This window comes from Pseudophryne corroboree, chromosome 3, assembly GCF_028390025.1.
Source record: "Pseudophryne corroboree isolate aPseCor3 chromosome 3, aPseCor3.hap2, whole genome shotgun sequence".
Taxonomy (NCBI): domain Eukaryota; kingdom Metazoa; phylum Chordata; class Amphibia; order Anura; family Myobatrachidae; genus Pseudophryne; species Pseudophryne corroboree.
Genome location: NC_086446.1, coordinates 688,301,299 through 688,318,552, shown reverse-complemented (window position 1 = coordinate 688,318,552; position 17,254 = coordinate 688,301,299). Strand labels below are relative to the sequence as shown.

At 45.7% G+C, this 17,254-nt stretch overlaps 1 protein-coding gene across 3 annotated transcripts in view; it reads left to right on the top strand.

Moving 5' to 3' along the window:
- CFAP46 (cilia and flagella associated protein 46) overlaps positions 1 to 17,254 on the top strand; it is a 798,890-nt gene that overhangs the window by 315,308 nt on the left and 466,328 nt on the right. For all 3 annotated transcript variants that reach the window (XM_063962013.1, XM_063962014.1, XM_063962012.1), the window contains exon 18: positions 9,564 to 9,697. In XM_063962013.1, coding sequence (XP_063818083.1) covers positions 9,564 to 9,697 — 134 coding nt within the window. The remainder of the gene's footprint in view (positions 1 to 9,563; positions 9,698 to 17,254) is intronic.

Here is a 17,254-nt window from a genome sequence, read left to right as displayed (position 1 = left end):
GCGGCTCCGCAGGAGACAGGGCACAAAAAGTAAAGCTTTAGGATCAGGTGGTGTGCACTGGCTCCTCCCCCTATGACCCTCCTCCAAGCCTCAGTTAGATTTTTGTGCCCGGCCGAGAAGGGTGCAATCTAGGTGGCTCTCCTAAAGAGCTGCTTAGAAAAGTTTAGCTTAGGTTTTTTATTTTACAGTGAGTCCTGCTGGCAACAGGATCACTGCAACGAGGGACTTAGGGGAGAAGAAGTGAACTCACCTGCGTGCAGGATGGATTGGCTTCTTTGGCTACTGGACATTAGCTCCAGAGGGACGATCACAGGTACAGCCTGGATGGTCACCGGAGCCTCGCCGCCGGCCCCCTTGCAGATGCTGAAACGAGAAGAGGTCCAGAATCGGCGGCAGAAGACTCCTCAGTCTTCTTAAGGTAGCGCACAGCACTGCAGCTGTGCGCCATTTCCTCTCAGCACACTTCACACGGCAGTCACTGAGGGTGCAGGGCGCTGGGAGGGGGGCGCCCTGGGAGGCAAATGAAAACCTTTTTTGGCTAAAAATACCTCACATATAGCCTCCGGGGGCTATATGGAGATATTTAACCCCTGCCAGAATCCATTAAAGAGCGGGAGACGAGCCCGCCGAAAAAGGGGCGGGGCCTATCTCCTCAGCACACAGCGCCATTTTCCCTCACAGAAAGGCTGGAGGGAAGGCTCCCAGGCTCTCCCCTGCACTGCACTACAGAAACAGGGTTAAAACAGAGAGGGGGGGCACTAATTTGGCGTTAGAAATATATAAAAGATGCTATAAGGGAAAACACTTATATAAGGTTGTCCCTATATAATTATAGCGTTTTTGGTGTGTGCTGGCAAACTCTCCCTCTGTCTCTCCAAAGGGCTAGTGGGTCCTGTCCTCTATCAGAGCATTCCCTGTGTGTGTGCTGTGTGTCGGTACGTGTGTGTCGACATGTATGAGGACGATGTTGGTGAGGAGGCGGAGCAATTGCCTGTAATGGTGATGTCACTCTCTAGGGAGTCGACACCGGAATGGATGGCTTATTTAGGGAATTACGTGATAATGTCAACACGCTGCAAGGTCGGTTGACGACATGAGACGGCCGACAAACAATTAGTACCGGTCCAGACGTCTCAGAAACACCGTCAGGGGTTTTAAAACGCCCGTTTACTTTAGTCGGTCGACACAGACACAGACACGGACACTGAATCCAGTGTCGACGGTGAATAAACAAACGTATTCCTTATTAGGGCCACACGTTAAGGGCAATGAAGGAGGTGTTACATATTTCTGATACTACAAGTACCACAAAAGAGGGTATTATGTGGGATGTGAAAAAACTACCGTAGTTTTTCCTGAATCAGATAAATTAAATGAAGTGTGTGATGATGCGTGGGTTCCCCCCGATAGAAAATTATGGGCGGTATACCCTTTCCCGCCAGAAGTTAGGGCGCGTTGGGAAACACCCCTTAGGGTGGATAAGGCGCTCACACGCTTATCAAAACAAGTGGCGGTACCGTCTATAGATAGGGCCGTCCTCAAGGAGCCAGCTGACAGGAGGCTGGAAAATATCATAAAAAGTATATACACACATACTGGTGTTATACTGCGACCAGCGATCGCCTCAGCCTGGATGTGCAGAGCTGGGGTGGCTTGGTCGGATTCCCTGACTAAAAATATTGATACCCTTGACAGGGACAGTATTTTATTGACTATAGAGCATTTAAAGGATGCATTTTCTATATATGCGAGATGCACAGAGGGATATTTGCACTCTGGCATCAAGAGTAAGTGCGATGTCCATATCTGCCAGAAGATGTTTATGGACACGACAGTGGTCAGGTGATGCAGATTCCAAACGGCACAAAGGTGTATTGCCGTATAAAGGAAGAGGAGTTATTTGGGGTCGGTCCATCGGACCTGGTGGCCACGGCAACTGCTGGAAAATCCACAGTTTTTACCCTAAGTCACATCTCTGCAGAAAAAGACACCGTCTTTTCAGCCTCAGTCCTTTCGTCCCTATAAGAGTCATATCTGCCCAGGGATAGAGGAAAGGGAAGAAGACTGCAGCAGGCAGCCCATTCCCAGGAACAGAAGCGTTCCACCGCTTCTGCCAAGCTCTCAGCATGACGCTGGGACCGTACAGGACCCCTGGATCCTACATGTAGTATCCCAGGGGTACAGATTGGAATGTCGAGACGTTTCCCCTTCGCAGGCTCCTGAAGTCTGGTTTACCAAGGTCTCCCTCCGACAAGGAGGCAGTATGGGAAACAATTCACAAGCTGTATTCCCAGCAGGTGATAATCAAATTACCCCTCCTACAACAAGAAAAGGGGTATTATTCCACATTATATTGTGGTACTGAAGCCAGAAGGCTAGGTGAGACCTATTCTAAATCTAAAAAAATTTGAACACTTACAAAGGTTCAAATCAAGATGGAGTCACTCAGAGCAGTGATAACGAACCAGGAAGAAGGGGACTATATAGTGTCCCGAGACATCAGGGATGCTTACCTCCATGTCCAAAATTTGCCCTTCTCACTAAGGGTACCTCAGGTTCGTGGTACAGAACTGTCACTATCAGTTTCAGACGCTGCCGTTTGGATTGTCCACGGCACCCCGGGTCTTTACCAAGGTAATGGCCGAAATGATGATTCTTCTTCGAAGAAAAGGCGTCTTAATTATCCCTTACTTGGACGATCTCCTGATAAGGGCAAAGTCCAGGGAACAGTTGGAGGTCGGAGTAGCACTATCTCGGATACTGCTACAACAGCACGGGTGGATTCTAAATATTCCAAAATCGCAGCTGATCCCGACGACAAGTCTGCTGTGCCTAGGGATGATTCTGGACACAGTCCAGAAAAAGGTGTTTCTCCCGGAAGAGAAAGCCAGGGAGTTATCCGAGCTAGTCAGGAACCTCCTAAAATCAGTGCATCATTGCACAAGGGTCCTGGTAAAGATGGTGACTTCCTACGAAGCAATTCCATTCGGCAGATTTCACGCAAGAACTTTTCAGTGGGATCTGCTGGACAAATGGTCCGGATCGCATCTTCAGATGCATCAGCGGATAACCCTATATCCAAGGACAAGGGTGTCTCTCCTGTGGTGGTTACAGAGTGCTCATCTTCTAGAGGGCCGCAGATTCGGCATTCAGGATTGGATGCTGGTGACCACGGAGGCCAGCCCGAGAGGCTGGGGAGCAGTCACACAAGGAAAAAATTTCCAGGGAGTGTGATCAAGTCTGGAGACTTTTCTCCACATAAATATACTGGAGCTAAGGGTAAATTTATAATACTCTAAGCTTAGCAAGACCTCTGCTTCAAGGTCAGCCGGTATTGATCCAGTGGGAAAAACATCACGGCAGTCGCCCACGTAAATAGACAGGGCGGCACAAGAAGCAGGAGGGCAATAGCAAAAACTGCAAGGACTTTTCGCTGGGCGGAAAATCATGTGATAGCACTGTCAGCAGTGTTTCATTCCGGGAATGGATACTGGGAAGCAGACTTCCTCAGCAGGCACGACCTCCACCCGGCAGAGTGGAAACTTCATCGGGAAGTTTTCCACATGATTGTAAACCGTTGGGAAATACCAAAGGTGGACATGATGGCGTCCCGTCTGAACAAAAAACGGGACAGGTATTGCGCCAGGTTAAGAGACCCTCAGGCAATAGCTGTGGACGTTCTGGTAACACCATGGATGTACCAGTCGGTGTATGTGTTCCATCCTCTGCTTCTCATACCTAAGGTACTGAGACTTATAAGACGTAGAGGAGTAAGAACTATACTCATGGCTCCGGATTGGCCAAGAAGGACTTGGTACCCGGAACTTCAAGAGATGCTCACAGAGGACTTATGGCCTCTGCCGCTAAGAAGGGACTTGTTTCAGCAAGTACCATGTCTGTTCCAAGACTTACCGCAGCTGCGTTTGACGGCATGGCGGTGGAACGCCGGATCCTAAGGGAAAAAGGCATTCCGGAAGAGGTCATTCCTACCCTGGTCAAAGCCAGAAAGGAGGTGACCGCACAACATTATCACCACATGTGGCAAAAATATGTTGCGTGGTGTGAGGCCAGAAAGGCCCCACGAAGAAATTTCAACTCGGTCGATTCTCATTTCCTGCAAACAGGAGTGTCTATGGGCCTCAAATTGGGGTCCATTAAGGTTCAAATTTCGGCCCTGTCGATTTTCTTCCAGAAAGAAGTGGCTTCAGTTCCTGAAGTCCAGAAGTTTGTCAAGGGAGTATTGCATATACAACCCCCTTTTGTGCCTCCAGTGGCACTGTGGGATCTCAACGTAGTTCTGGGATTCCTCAAATCACATTGGTTTAAAACCAGTCAAATCTGTGGATTTGAAGCATCTCACATGAAAAGTGACCATGCTCTTGGCCCTGGCCTGGACCAGGCGAGTGTCAAATTGGTGGTTTTTTTCTCAAAAAAGCCCATATCTGGTTGTCCATTTGGACAGGGCAGAGCTGCGGACTCGTCCCCAGTTCTCTCCCTAAGGTGGTGTCAGTGTTTCACCTGAACCAGTTTATTTTGGTGCCTTGCGCCTACTAGGGACTTGGAGGACTCCAGGTTGCTAGATGTTGTCAGGGCCCTGTGAATATAGGTTCCAGGACGGCTGGAGTCAGGAAAACTGACTTGCTGTTATCCTGTATGCACCCAACAAACTGGGTGCTCTTGCTTCTAAGCAGACTATTGCTAGTTGGATGTGTAATACAATTCAGCTTGCACATTCTGTGGCAGGCCTGCCACAGCCAAAATATGTAAATGCCCATTCCACAAGGAAGGTGGGCTTATCTTGGGCGGCTGCCCGAGGGGTCTCGGCTTTACAACTTTGCCGAGCGGCTATTTAGTCAGGGGCAAACACGTTGGTAAAATCCTACAAATTTGATACCCTGGCTAAGGAGGACCTGGAGTTCTCTCATTCGGTGCTGCAGAGTCATCCGCACTCTCCCGCCCGTTTGGGAGCTTTGGTATTATCCCCATGGTCCTTTCAGGAACCCCAGCATCCACTAGGACGATAGAGAAAATAAGAATTTACTTACCGATAATTCTATTTCTCGGAGTCCGTAGTGGATGCTGGGCGCCCATCCCAAGTGCGGATTATCTGCAATACTTGTACATAGTTACAAAAATCGGGTTATTATTGTTGTGAGCCATCTTTTCAGAGGCTCCGCTGTTATCATACTGTTAACTGGGTTCAGATCACAGTTTGTACAGTGTGATTGGTGTGGCTGGTATGAGTCTTACCCGGGATTCAAAATCCTTCCTTATTGTGTACGCTCGTCCGGGCACAGTATCCTAACTGAGGCTTGGAGGAGGGTCATAGGGGGAGGAGCCAGTGCACACCACCTGATCCTAAAGCTTTACTTTTTGTGCCCTGTCTCCTGCGGAGCCGCTATTCCCCATGGTCCTTTCAGGAACCCCAGCATCCACTACGGACTCCGAGAAATAGAATTATCGGTAAGTAAATTCTTATTTTTTTTGCCTTATGTTCCCCCACAGCAAAAGAAAACACCACAATATCAGATGCAGTCCTTTCGGTCGCATAAATCCAGAAGAGGTCGAGGCTCTTCCTTCCTTGCCAGAGGTAAGGGTAAAGGGAAAAGAATGCCTGCCACGGCTAGTTCCCAGGAGCAGAAGTCCTCCCCGGCTTCTACTAAATCCACCGCATGACGCTGGGGCTCCACTGAGGGAGTCCGCGCCGGTGGGGGCACGTCTTCGACTCTTCAGCCACGTCTGGGTTCAGTCAGACGTGGATCCTTGGGCGATGGAAATTGTATCCCAGGGCTACAAGCTGGAATTCGAAGAGGTGCCTCCGCGCCAATTTTTCAAATCGGCTTTACCAGCTTTTCCCCCAGAAAGGGAGATAGTTTTAGCTGCACTTCAAAAGCTGTGTCAACAGCAAGTGTTTTTCAAGGTTCCCCTGTTTGTGGTTCCGAAACCGGATGGCTCGGTCAGACCCATTCTAAATCTAAAAGTTCAAATTCAAGATGGAATTGCTCCGGGCAGTGATCTCCAGCCTGGAAGGGGGGGATTTTATGGTGTCACTGGACATAAAGGAGGCATACCTTCATGTCCCCATATATCCCCCTCATCAGGCGTACCTGAGATTCGCTGTACAGGGCTGTCATTACCAGTTTCAGACGTTGCCGTTTGGGCTTTCCACGGCCCCGAGGATTTTCACCAAGGTAATGGCGGAAATGATGGTGCTCCTGCGCAGGGAGGGAGTCACAATTATCCCATACTTGGATGATCTCCTGATAAAAGCGAGATCGAGAGATCAGTTGCTGGAAAGTGTGTCGCTCTCCCTGAGAGTTTCCAGCAGCATGGATGGATTCTAAATCTACTAAGATCACAGTTGGTTTCAACGACTCGGCTATCGTTCTTAGGCATGATTCTGGACACGGAACAAAAGAGGGTTTTTCTCCCGAGGGAAAAAGCCCAGGAACTCCAGAACATGGTCAGAGACCTGTAAAAACCGAACAGAGTGTCAGTTCATCAATGCACTCGAGTAATGGGAACAATGGTGGCGACCTATGAGACGATCCCCTTCGGCAGGTTTCATGCAAGGACTTTTCAGTGGGACCTTCTGGACAAGTGGTACGGGTCCCATCTTCAAATTCATCAGAAAATAAGCCTGTCCCCCAGGGCCAGGGTATCTCTCCTGTGGTGGCTGCAGAGTGCTCACTTTCTAGAGGGTCGCAGGTTCGGCATTCAGGACTGGGTTCTGGTGACCACAGAAGCGAGCCTCCGAGGATGGGGAGCAGTCACACAAGGAAGAAATTTTCAGGGACTATGGTCGAGCCAGGAGGCTTGTCTACACATCAACATTCTAGAATTAAGGGCCATATACAACGGCCTACGACAAGCGGAGAATCTTCTTTGCGACCTACCGGTTCTGATTCAATCAGACAACGTCACAGCCGTGGCTCATGTAAACCGCCAAGGTGGGACAAGAAGCAGAGTGGCAATTGCGGAAGCCACCAGGATTCTTTGCTGGGCGGAAAATCACGTAAGCGCTCTGTCAGCAGTCTTCATTCCGGGAGTGGACAACTGGGAAGCGGATTTCCTCAGCAGACACGATCTCCATCCAGGAGAGTGGGGACTTCATCAAGAAGTTTTTGCAGAGATAACAAGTCTTTGGGGACTTCCTCAAATAGACATGATGGCGTCACGCCTCAACAAGAAGATTCAGAGGTATTGTGCCAGGTCAAGGGACCCTCAGGCAGTAGCAGTAGACGCCCTGGTGACACCGTGGGTGTTTGTCGGTCTATGTGTTCCCTCCACTTCCGCTTATCTCAAAAATACTGAGAATCATAAGACGAACAAGAGTGCAGACAATACTCATTGTTCCAGATTGGCCTCGAAGGGCCTGGTATTCAGATCTTCAGGAGATGCTCACAGAAGATCCATGGCCTCTTCCTCTCAGGGAGGACCTTTTGCAGCAGGGGCCCTGCGTATTCCAAGACTTACCGCGGTTACGTTTGACGGCATGGCGGTTGAACACCGAATCCTAGCTGGGAAAGGTATTCCGGAGGAAGTCATCCCTACTCTGATAAAGGCTAGGAAGGAGGTGACGGCGAAACATTATCACCGTATCTGGAGGAAGTATGTATCTTGGTGTGAAGCCAAGAATGCTCCTACGGAAGATTTCCACTTGGGCCGTTTTCTCCACTTTCTACAGACAGGAGTGGATATGGGCCTACAGTTAGGCTCCATTAAGGTACAGATTTCGGCCCTATCTATATTCTTTCAGAAGGAATTGGCTTCTCTCCCAGAAGTCCAGACTTTTGTAAAGGGAGTGCTGCACATCCAGCCTCCTTTTGTGCCCCCAGTGGCACCGTGGGATCTTAACGTGGTGTTACAGTTCCTAAAATCTCACTGGTTTGAGCCTCTTCAAACAGTTGAATTAAAATTTCTCACTTGGAAGGTGGTCATGTTGTTGGCCTTGGCATCTGCAAGGTGGGTGTCCGAATTGGCGGCTTTGTCTCACAAAAGCCCCTAACTGATTTTCCATGTGGATAGAGCAGAGTTGAGGACGCGTCCTCAATTTTTGCCTAAGGTGGTTTCATCGTTTCATATGAACCAACCTATTGTGGTGCCGTAGGCTACGGGAGACTTGGAGGATTCCAAGTCCCTGGATGTAGTCAGGGCCTTAAAAATTTACGTAGCCAGGACGGCTCGGATTGGGAAAACAGAGGCACTGTTTGTCCTGTATGCGGCCAACAAGGTTGGCGCTCCCGCTTCTAAGCAGACTATTGCTCGCTGGATCTGTAACACGATTCAGCAGGCTCATTCTACAGCGGGATGGCCGTTACCAAATTCGGTAAAGGCCCATTCCACTAGGAAGGTGGGCTCTTCTTGGGCTCGGCATTACAGCTTTGCCGAGCAGCTACTTGGTCGGGTTCAAACACCTTTGCAAAATTCTACAAGTTTGATACCCTGGCTGATGAGGACCTCATGTTTGCTCTGTCGGTGCTGCAGAGTCATCCGCACTCTCCCGCCCGGTTTGGAGCTTTGGTATAATCCCCATGGTCCTTACGGAGTCCCCAGCATCCTCTAGGACATAAGAGAAAATAAGATTTTAAACCTACCGGTAAATCTTTTTCTCCTAGTCCGTAGAGGATGCTGGGCGCCCTATTTCTGCAAGGCTTGTATATAGTTGTTGCTTACATAAGGGTTATGTTACAGTTTAGATCAGTCTTTGGCTGATGCTGTTTTGTTCATACTGTTAACTGGTTGCGTATATTCCAGGTTATACGGTGTGGATGGTGTGGGCTTGTATGAATCTTGCCCTTAGATTAATAAAAATCCTTTCCTCGTACTGTCCGTCTCCTCTGGGCACAGTTTCTCTAACTGAGGTCTGCAGGAGGGGCATAGAGGGAGGAGGCAGTGCACACCCATTCTAAAGTCTTTAGAGTGCCCATGTCTCCTGTGTAGCCCGTCTATACCCCATGGTCCTTACGGAGTCCCCAGCATCCTCTACGGACTAGGAGAAAAAGATTTACTGGTAGGTTTAAAATCTTATTTTTACAGTCCATGGGAAATTATTTACTAGGGGGAAATGCAGTGTAAAGCAGTGTAAAGAGTGGAGAAGTGGACCAGTGGAGCTTCTCTACTTGTCCATTACTCCACTTTACACTGCTTGAAACATCTCCCTCTAAAACACTAAATTCCACATAATCTTTTGTACACTTTAGCCATTTGCTCAGCGCAGCCCTAAGAGAGGTGAGACAGATGGGGAACAGGTGTAGTAGGTGTTTTCTCTTGTGCATGTGATGGTGACTCCATGCAACTATTGTTTAAGGAATGGACTCTATAGCAGAGCTCATTTGAGGTGTGCCCATGTGCATTCTAACTAGAATACTCGGGAGTACTCATATCAGAGGAATAGCTCATATTAACAGATTACTGGTTCAGAGACTATTTAGCATTAAATGATTTGCTTGTTTACACTTCTAAAGTCATACCAGAATTATTGTTTATTACAAAGCTAAAGTATTATTGGTGCTGTACAGTTATATGGCGCCTGCATTCAGTGGTGTTTTCTTGTTTACCAGGCAACCATACACTTACTGAAGTCAGAGGGCTGCAAACTGAATGAATGCCCTGTCCCTCCAGAAGACAAAAGCATGCGACCTGCTTCTTACATTCCTGTAAATCTGGAAGAAGATCCAGAATGGATCGTTTATAGGTACAATGCATTTTTTTTTCTTTTTATAGTTGTTGCTCTTTTTTTTGTAAGTTGTTTTAACATTTATATCAGTGTTTTTTTATTTATTACTTTATTAATACTTGATGGATAGATTCAAGTGTGAGGAGCAAGGAATACACAATGTAGGACTTTATTTAAAGGTGTCACATTTTTATGCAAATGTTTATTATATTGTGAGTTGTGTACTAATATGTGAGTTGTGTACTAATATGTAAGCATTATACAAAAAACTGTAGCCAAATATAAAATAAATAATACAGACGTGTCCTCATACACTTAGCCTCAATGCTCCATGTGGCACAAGACACCTGGCGCAAATGTGCTACACCAAGCAGTGTGGCATGGTTTTAGCGCAAATGTGCATCTTAAAATAGGACAAAACCCCTTCCTGTTACTGCACTAATTAATTTGAAATGTGACACTTGTATGTCTGTGCGTGACAGTCTGAATCTATATACGTAGCACAACTGAACTTGGTGTGCACTGTAAAAGTCAAATTGCTTTCTAACAAATATTTGAAATGCAAGCTCTAATATATACTGTGGACGCCTGCACATCTCATTACCATGTCCTATGAATGTGCGCTATACATTGCAAAAACACTACATCCCATAAGAGAAAATAATACACCCACACATTATCTGAGTTCCAAAGCTCATTGATGTATATATTTGTTATTAAAAGGATATGTATTCAATATATCACAATGTACAGTACATATATATAGTTACATGGTTACAATTTATACAGTAAGCAGTTATTACAAACTAATTCATTACAGACACGGCCAGCAATACAATTACCATAGTTTGCTCAAATAAAGTCTCCACTCCATATCACTCTCTCTCTCTCTCTCAGTAAAATCATGCAGCCACTGGACAGACATCATCTCCACCATCATCTGGGACAAGAAGGGCCATCTGTGTGTGTGTGTGTGTGTGTGTGTGTGTGTACAGCAATACACTGAGTCTCTTGGGGGTGTATACAGATCTCTTGTTACTGGTCTAGGGGAGGGAACTTTCTCATTCATGATGAGTCATTGGTCAGTTCATATGCAAGCCTTGAAGACATCAAAAGGGCTGGCCTGAGATTCCTGTATATCACATGCTTTAAATGGAATCCTTTTGTTCTCTTCAGAATTGTGGCATTATATTCATACATTCAATCATATCTACTAATGGCAATGTGCTATAACTTAATAACAGGCATCAAATTAACACACTCATTAATCTGGTTACTTTGACACCAAGCACGACATGTCCATCTTGCTCCGCTCCAATAATATACATACATGACGTTACTCCATTATATAATTTAAAACATTATGATGTCTGGCGCTTGATATGTTCAATTTATGTGCTGTATGAAATATGTGTCGAATCTATCTTTGTGGCATGTCTGTGTAAATGCGTATGTTACCATATTTGCTGTGCGTATTCGCAAGTATAGCGACTCATAATGTGTGGAGTCTGTATGTCCTCTCTATGTAATATTTTTGACTTCAGCAGTCCACCCTTTGGCAGTAAACAATAACTGCCATAAATTATTAACATAAGAAAAATTTCTCTTACGTCCTAGAGGATGCTGGGGACTCCGTAAGGACGATGGGGTATAGACGGGCTCCGCAGGAGACATGGGCACTCTAAGACTTTAGATGGGTGTGAACTGGCTCCTCCCTCTATGCCCCTCCTCCAGACCTCAGATCCTGTGCCCAGAGGAGACTGGATGCACTGCAGGGGAGCTCTCCTGAGTTTCTCTGAAAAGACTTTTGTTAGGTTTTTTATTTTCAGGGAGCACTGTTGGCAACAGGCTCCCTGCTTCGGGGGACTGAGGGGAGAGAAGCAGACCTACTTTCCTGGACTGATGGGCTCTGCTTTTTAGGCTACTGGACACCATTAGCTCCAGAGGGTCGGAACACAGGTGTCGTCCTTGCTGTTCGTCCCAGAGCCGCACCGCCGTCCTCCTCACAGAGCTGGAAGATAGATGCCGGGTAAGTGTAAGAAGCAAGAAGACTTCAAAGGCGGCTGAAGACTTCAGATCTTCATGAGGTACCGCGCAGCGGTTGTGCTGCGCGCCATTGCTCCCACAACACACAGAGGCACAGCAAGGGTGCAGGGTGCAGGGGGGGCGCCCTGGGCAGCAATTTTCACCTCAAATAAGTCTGGCACAGTTATATAGATACTGCAGAGGCAGTATATAATAAATCCCCTGCCAGTTTAAAGAAAAAGAGCGGGACCGATGCCCGCCGTCGAGGGGGCGGAGCTTGATCCTCCAGCACTAACCAGCGCCATTTTCTCCACAGCAAACTGCAGAGAAGCTGCTCCCGGACTCTCCCCTGCTGAACAAGTAACAGGGTGCAAAAATGAGGGGGGGGGGCACATTTATTTGGTGCTAAATTGTGTAGATATAGCGCTTTACAGGCTGGGACTTTGTTTCAGTGTCTAGTGGTGCTGGGTGTGTGCTGGCATACTCTCTCTCTGTCTCTCCAAAGGGCCAAAGGATATCAGGAGGAGCCTATGAACAAGCTTATTGAGGAACTAGCATCAATAGATAGGGAGGACACCCTACAACCAAAAATAAAGGAAGATACAGAAACATTCTCATTGCCTTTTATCACTACTTTTAATTGCCAATATAAAGATATGGAAAAAATTGTGAGAAGACATTGGCACTTGTTGGCACGTGATCCAGTTTTAAAATCAATAATACCACCACAACCTAAATTCATTTATCGGAGGGCCCCAAATTTGAGGCAGAAGATCGTGAAGAGTGCCATGGCCCCCAAGAAATCTATTAGAATAAAGACGAAGGGGTTTCATAGGTGTGGGCTGTGTAAAATGTGCCAAACCTATAGAACACAGACATCAAAAATTGAAAATTATCAATCCACATCTACGGGGATAACATATACTATCAATGAGTTTATTACATGCAACACCAAGAATTGCATATACCTAATGGAATGTAAGTGCGGTATGCAATATATTGGACGCACATCTAGATCTCTTAAAATAAGATGGGCGGAGCATGTGAGAAACATTGAGAAAGGGCTTATTACCCATTCAGTCTCCAATCATTTCAAAGAAGTCCATCAGAGTAATTGCAAAGGTTTAACCAAGGTAATAGGGATCAGGGCGGTCCAAAACCAATGGAGAAGAAACAACGAAGAAGAATCACTAGCACAAACTGAAATGAAACTTATATATGAAATGGGTACACTTAATCCTAAGGGGTTAAACTTGGAATTTGAATTAAAATGGTTTTTATAAATATATTTCATAGGTCCATTCCAATTTCACCCCAGTGATGACATGATTGTGAACATATACTATGAAAATTATGAGTTCAGTAAGATATAGGTATAACTTATCTTGTACTATTGTGAATGTAATTTATCTTCCACAAATCCAATATATACCATGGAAATTATGAGCTTAATAAGATATAGGCGAAACTTATGATGTACTATTGTGAATGCAATTTATCTTCCACAAATCCAATATATGCCCGAGACCGGAAGTAACAATACCCAATAGTAAACATCAGTGGAACGCAAGTTGTCAATGCGCTCCACGATGTTTGTACAGACAAGGCAAATTATTGTGGTCAGGAGGACACGGAGCGCTTTACAGAGCGCGACCGGTCACGTGACCGGAAGAAGAAGACGAACAACGTGCGTTCCATTGAACAAGGAACACACGTATGAAATGTACAGACTAGACATCCGGTCACGGGGACATGGAGCGCTACACGTGGCGCGGCCGGTCAGGTGACCTAAAGAGAATAGAAACTTACGTGCGTTCCAGCAATTAAAACCGCGAACGTACAAAACTCATTGGGAACATATCCGGTCACGTGGTTGTTGATAGGCAGGAAGTAGCGTGCGTTCCACGGACTTTGGAACGCACGCACTCGCTGTTAAACACTGAATAAATCTATATTTTAAATTAAGGGTATGTAAGTTAATAGGAAATAATGTCCTGATGGACAAAAAGTGCACACATGTATGTTTTGAAATCTGTATAGATATTTATTGAGCACTGATGGGTCCTCCAATCAGATCACAGAGGGGGGTTTAAATATACCCTACCTCACACATACCACACACCTTGACAAAGGCCCTTATAGGGCAGAAACGCGTTGGTGACTGGTTGGAGGTACCCACGGTGTCCAGAGGAAACTCGCTGATTGTTGCTGTAAACCCCGGGGAGCAATATCTAAGGCGCTTTTTTGGGTGGACATTTGATACACCCCAACAACTCTGGTACGTGGGCCCACCAATCTGTGGTGGAGTGCAATTCTATTATTCATTTTATTTTTTGCTAAAATTTGTATTTGGACGCCATATGTTTTTAGAAAAAGAACTTTTATCATACTTTAAATAAAATTATTGTTTACATATCAAAACAAACAGTACTTCACTATATAGTGTTGTTCTCTTTCTATCATTGGGGATTTAACTCCGAATGGAGAGGTGAACTGGTGAAGAATCCCAGAGGAAAACTACTAGAGAGTAGTGGAAGTAATACCACAGGCGTATAAGGGTGGGCACGATTGACACCCCAAACAATCTGGTACGTGATTACAGATCAAATCGATCCCGCACACTGCCGTTCAGCGCTGAGAAACGGCTTTTGCAGGATCTCCGCCGGCGGACTCCAGTTTCACCTGCCTTAGGGGGACAACTCATCCGGAAAACCCACCTGAGCTACCAAGGATTTGGAATACAGCTAACACTAAGGTATACCAGAACTTTGAGACCAATACTTTATATCAAAACCCACAGTGACATCTGACGTTGCAACATTTACTAAGACTGAGCTACACATGAACTTTAAATCCTGTGCCTGCCGGAAGTTGCAGAACTTGAAGTACATCAGAGAGGTTAAGTCGCTAGAAAGTGCACCTTCTCTATATCTAGCATATGTGTTTTATGTAGTTTGTCTGTATGTTTACCGGTAATAGGTGTCATAACAACTAATTCCATATTGCACAAATAATTCTCTTGCAGTACAGCAACCTCCATTCCCTATTGTATATAGGTAACTATAGAGGATTTGCATATTTGCACATTTTGCCGTATAGTACTCTTCATCCCCTACTCTATATAGGTATTCATAGAGGGTTTTTCCTTATAAATTATTCACATTTATTCAAATCCACCGACAAACCCTTATTTTGAACACACAGTTCTAGCCATATAGCAATTTTATTACATACTCCTCTTAGACAATCTTAAAGGAAATTTTACACTTGTATTAACGATTATAAGACATTCTTATTTATGAAATTTTAGAATAAAAGAAATTGTTTTTTTATTCACGTGTCTCTCATCTTTACTAATCTTGCGCTGGGGGAAAAAAAACCTATTTGCACTCCAATCTGGTACGTGGGTCTGCCCATTCATTGGGACTCCTTATATTCGAATAATTTCACCCATATAAATATAGCTGAATCTGACTATACTTCACTATATTGCTCTCTCTTCTATTTTTTGGGGAAAAATCGTGACAATTGGAGTGGGGAATCGTTGTCGAACTAAGAATATACTCGCCTGAGCTTAACACGTCTGAAGATTGAACATTCCCATAATAACCCAGGGAGCGCACCACAGCAAACTTGACCATATAAATTGTGACTTTTTTGGGGATCTCTTTGACCATCCCTGCTGGTGGACTGCAGCACCTTTGAACTTGAGCGCCATCTTTACATTGTTTTTTGTCTACCTATATTTATCCCAGTGTGTGTGGGGGTGTCAGTACGTGTGTGTCGACATGTCTGAAGCGGAAGGCTCGTCTTGGGAGGTAGCAGAGCAGATGGTGGTGGTGTCTCACACAGCCGACGCCTGATTGGTTGGACATGTGGAATGTTTTAAATGCTAATGTAACTCTATTACATAAGAGATTGGACAAAGCAGAGTCCAAAGACAATGCAGGGAGTCAATCCATGGCTTTGGCTGTGTCACAAGACCCTTCAGGGTCCCATAAACGTCCCTTCTTCCAGATAGCAGACACTGATACCGACACGGATTCTGAATCCAATGTCGACTATGATGATGCGAGGTTGCACCCAAGAGTGGCCAAGAGTATTCAATATATGATTATTGCAATAAAAGATGTTTTGCATATCACAGAGGACCCCTCTGTCCCTGACACGAGGGTCTGCATGTTTAAGGAAAAGAAACCTGAGGTAACGTTTCCCCCATCTCATGAGCTGAACGCTTTATTTGAAAAGGCTTGGGAAACTCCAGACAAGAGACTGCAGGTTCCCAAGATAATTATTATGGCGTATCCTTTCCCCTCAAAGGACAGGTTACGGTGGGAATCCTCGCCCACGGTGGACAAGGCCTTGACGCGCTTGTCCAAAATGTTGCGCTACCGTCCCCGGATACGGCGGCCCTAAAGGATCCTGCGGATCGCAGACAGGAAACTACCTAAAAATCAATTTATGCGACTACGGGAGCCCTGCTCAGACCTGCAGTAGCGTCGGAATGGGTGGGTAGCGCAATTGCAGCGTGGGCAGATAACTTGTCATCTGACATTGACAACTTAGATATGGGTCACATTAAGGACGCAGCGTTATATATGAGAGAGGTTGCGAGAGATATTGGGCTGTTGGGTTCAAGAGCCAATGCCATGGCAGTTTCTGCTAGAAGGTCCCTGTGGACCCGTCAATGGACAGGGGATGCTGATTCGAAGAGACATATGGAGGCTTTGCCTTACAAAGGTGAAGTTTTATTTGGGGAGGGCATCGCGGACCTGGTTTCCACAGCTACCACGGGTAAGTCTTCTTTTTTGCCTTATGTTCCCCCACAGCAAAAGAAAACACCTCAATACCAGATGCAGTCCTTTCGGTCGCATATGTTCAGAAAGGGTCGGGGCTCTTCCTTCCTCGCCAGAGGAAAAGGTAGAGTGAAAAAAATACAAAAATTAATAGAGGCGCTCATGAAAACCACACGCCAGATTTGCACAGGTTCAATAACAACCAAGGAATCAAATATATTAATAAAAAGTATATGTATTTATTAATGCCAATACTCTAATAAGAATAAAAATACTATTACATAATAGATAATTCATAAGTACTATTCCTTATGACTTCGCTTAATTTGTCAAATACAGAAATTTAAAAACACATAAATTGTCTAAGCTTTGATTGTTGTACTTGGTATCATTGAGATTTCACTGAACTGGATAATATGTAACAGAGTGTTGCAGTCCTTTTAGAAACGCTGTCCGGTTGAATGCCGAACCTGCGACCCTCTAGAAGGTGAGCACTCTGGAGCCACCACAGGAGAGAGTCCTGGCCCTGGGGGACAGGCTTATCCTCCGATGCATCTGTAGATGGGACCCTGACCACATGTCCAGAAGGTCCCACTGAAAAGTTCTTGCATGGAACCTGCCGAACGGAATGGCCTTGTAGGCCGCCACCATCTTTCCCAATACTCGAGTGCATTGATGAACTGACACTCTTTTTGGTTTCAGCGGGTCCTTGACCATGCTCTGGTGTTCCTGGACTTTTTCCATTGGGAGAAAA